A 3,030-nucleotide genomic window follows, 5' to 3' on the forward strand; every position below is an offset into this window, starting at 1 on the left:
AGCTTAATCTGTTCTGTGTGAAGCTTAAAAACAAAGAGAACTTTGCAATATCTTATTTCTTCTGTGCCCAGAGCTGGAGAACAGCCCTATTACAAAGGCTTCCATGCCAAGTAAATATATTAGTTTCTTATAGAACGCACTCACCATCCACTTGCTTCGCTTGCCCTGCTCCAGGGACACTTTTGTAAACTGACTGTCACTGTCTGTCCGTCCACCAGAGACACGGCAGGACCAGACCTACAGAGATGACAGTGATGCTGCAACCTTCAAGCAAACCCTCCCAGATCTCACCCCCGATGAGCCTTCGGAAGCACTCGGCTTCCCTCCCTTAGGAAAGGAGGAAGGGAGATGTGATCACGATGTGCCCAAAAGCCAAACGGAACCACCTGCAGTGGAAAATAAGGAACCCCAGTCCCAACCCACTGAAGAGCCAGCAACACCAACAGCTGAGGAGGGGACAGCAGCTGATGCAGGTAGTGATGAATCTCCAGGGAAGTCCCCATCAAAAAAGAAAAAGAAGTTTCGCACTCCTTCCTTCCTGAAGAAGAGCAAAAAGAAGAGTGACTCCTAAAGGCCAACCCACTGCAGAAACACTGTCATATTTTAAAATCCATTAACCACTAGAATGTACCGGATCGTACTGAGTGTTTTGTCTTACTATGTAAATGAATGCCACAATTAATCCAACCAGCCCCTCAAGTTATGGCTTGATTGTTTAGGGTTATAACCAGAAACTCATGTCCAAAAAGGTGCTAATCCTGTGTGTTCAGCAGCTGCCACAGATCTGATCCCTCGTTAGTAATCAAATGTAAATGACTTCCATGTGGAAGGCATTGATTCACTATTTTTAATTTAAAGCCTGCACTGCTTTGCAAAAGAATATAAAAAATTCACAATTAAAAATAAAACACCCATTGCTTACCACAAGAAGTATTCTTTCCAATATTCTGTTCCAAGTCACAAGTAAATTTCTTAAATTTTAAATTTTAGAGAGGATGCTTTTGCAGTGGTGTTCTCAAGGGGGGTGAATTCCTGAACTGACATGTAAACTTCTGCAAGCTTTTGAGTATAGGTTGTGGTTTGGCCAAGCTTTGAGGCTCTCCATTGCTTCCTCTCTCTCTCCCTTCTCACTGTTGTTACAAAATGAAGGTGTTTTTCACTTTGTTTTATTTTATAACTAGCTGGTGAAATCAGTCTTTGATGTCTAGGACTGAAATGTCCGTGCTGTGTTCCGCTCATGTTGTGTGTTCAAAGAGCCCAGTCTTGGCCTGGTTTTTTTTCTTCCTAGTGAATCACAATTTAAGCAAAATCTGTCTTTGCTCTTGCCTCGCTGAGTCATGTGGTGATTTGGCTGTTAGAAAAGGTTAAAAAGTAACTGAAGTAGAAGTATTTCAGAAGTTTTTCAGCTGGTGGTGTGGAGCATGGGCAGGTGTATATTGGGCCTTAGCACACTTTTTTTCATTCTCTTAAAAATCCCTTTGTTGTACATGCAACCTTGCTGTGCATGAACCCCATGTACAGCCTTTTGTGTTCCTTCCCACTGATAAAAATGTAAATGCATTACACTGAGTATTTCACCTTGTTTTATAGTAATTATATTTTCACTTACAAAAGCTGGCATTTCTTTAAATCTTTTTGTTGTTGTTGCCAGCGGTCAAGTACAGAAATCCTGTGTAACCTTAAAGGTGTACTTTCACTGTTTGCTATAAATGTTTGTTTAATGTGCAGCATGGCAAATCACTCTCACCACTGAGTTCACTATTTCCCAGTTCTTGCCATGCTTCTGTCTATCACTAATTATAAAAGTAGTGTAAGATCAGGTAGGTCAAGCTTGCGGAATTCTCCGGAAAGCGGGTGCCCTTCCCCGGCCCAGGGCCGGCAGGGCAGTGACCAGTTCTGGTTTCTAGAATTTGCATTTCAGGTCTAACACCCCGTGGGGGTAAGGGCAACACACTGACTCACAGTAAGTGTCTGTAACACAACAGATCATGGATGTAACCTTTTAGGACAATATTAAATGTTGCAATTGGTAAAATAGCAGAGAACTAATGCCTTACATTCATGCAGCAGAAAGCACGGAGGGCCGGGTGGGTGGAGCAGCTGGAGGCAGCTCTGGGTGGGCAGAGCAAGGCCTGTGTCAGGCTGGGAGGTGCCGATGCCTCGGGCTGGTTTTGGGCAGCAAAGGGGAACAACTGGAAGTGGAATTGAGCTGTCAGTGTTCAAGTGAGAACAGAGGTTTCGAGGTGGCCACTGGGACCGCGGGAAAGGTGACAGGGCCGGTGTGGGACAGAGCAGGTGGGCACTGGGCTGGAGCCCCCGGACAGCAGCGCTCAGGCAGGACTGCATGGCACCAATGGCTTTCAGCTTCTGCTCTAACATTGTATGTCCTTGTACACTAGGAAGCAAACAACACTTATTTTGCTAAGTTGTGTTTTATTGCAGGGTCGTAACTAAATGACTAATTGCTGTATGTTTCAGTTCTTTACTGAAGTCTCTCCATTTATCTTGACCACATATGCAATGACTCTTAATTTCAAATTTTGTAGTTTGTTCTTTTAGTTCTTTGTATTACAATATGAAATGTAGTCATGTATGGTATGGTTACACACTTTGGGGCAGACTAAAGTCCTGTATTTTTCTTTCTTTCTTGTATCATTAAGTTCTACTCATAAATAAAACTCTTGAAAAAAAAATCATGCTCTGCTTTCAAAACTTGTACACTTTTATTCTGTAGCCTCATTTGCTTAGTTTTCTTTTAATGATTAATGTATTGATTAATGATGGCTTTCCTTCTCAGAAAATACTCAAAATTGGCTACTGCAGGGCTCCCTTGCCAGAGATTCCCAGCTCAGCAGTGGGCAGAGCCTGGTGGAGGTTCCTTCCCTCACCCGTTAGCTGGGGTCAGCATGGTGCTGTCATCCATGGCTGAATCCCTCAAGGAGGCCTGTGGCACCTTGGGTAAAATTCTGGCCCCTTTTTGCCTCAGCTAGACAGGGATGTAACAACTGTAATGAACAGACCACAGGACTG

General features: G+C 43.5%; 1 protein-coding gene across 14 annotated transcripts in view; it reads left to right on the top strand.

Moving 5' to 3' along the window:
- The window catches only part of ADD1 (adducin 1), a 62,624-nt gene extending 59,928 nt beyond the window's left edge, over window positions 1–2,696 (top strand). For all 14 annotated transcript variants that reach the window (XM_088163046.1, XM_088163050.1, XM_088163059.1 and 11 more), the window contains one exon: window positions 219–2,696. In XM_088163046.1, coding sequence (XP_088019172.1) covers window positions 219–571 — 353 coding nt within the window. In that variant the 3' untranslated portion in view covers window positions 572–2,696. The remainder of the gene's footprint in view (window positions 1–218) is intronic.
- Window positions 2,697–3,030: the final 334 nt, after the last annotated feature.

This window comes from Sturnus vulgaris, chromosome 4 (assembly GCF_052056855.1).
Source record: "Sturnus vulgaris isolate bStuVul1 chromosome 4, bStuVul1.hap1, whole genome shotgun sequence".
Classification (NCBI taxonomy): Eukaryota; Metazoa; Chordata; class Aves; order Passeriformes; family Sturnidae; genus Sturnus; species Sturnus vulgaris.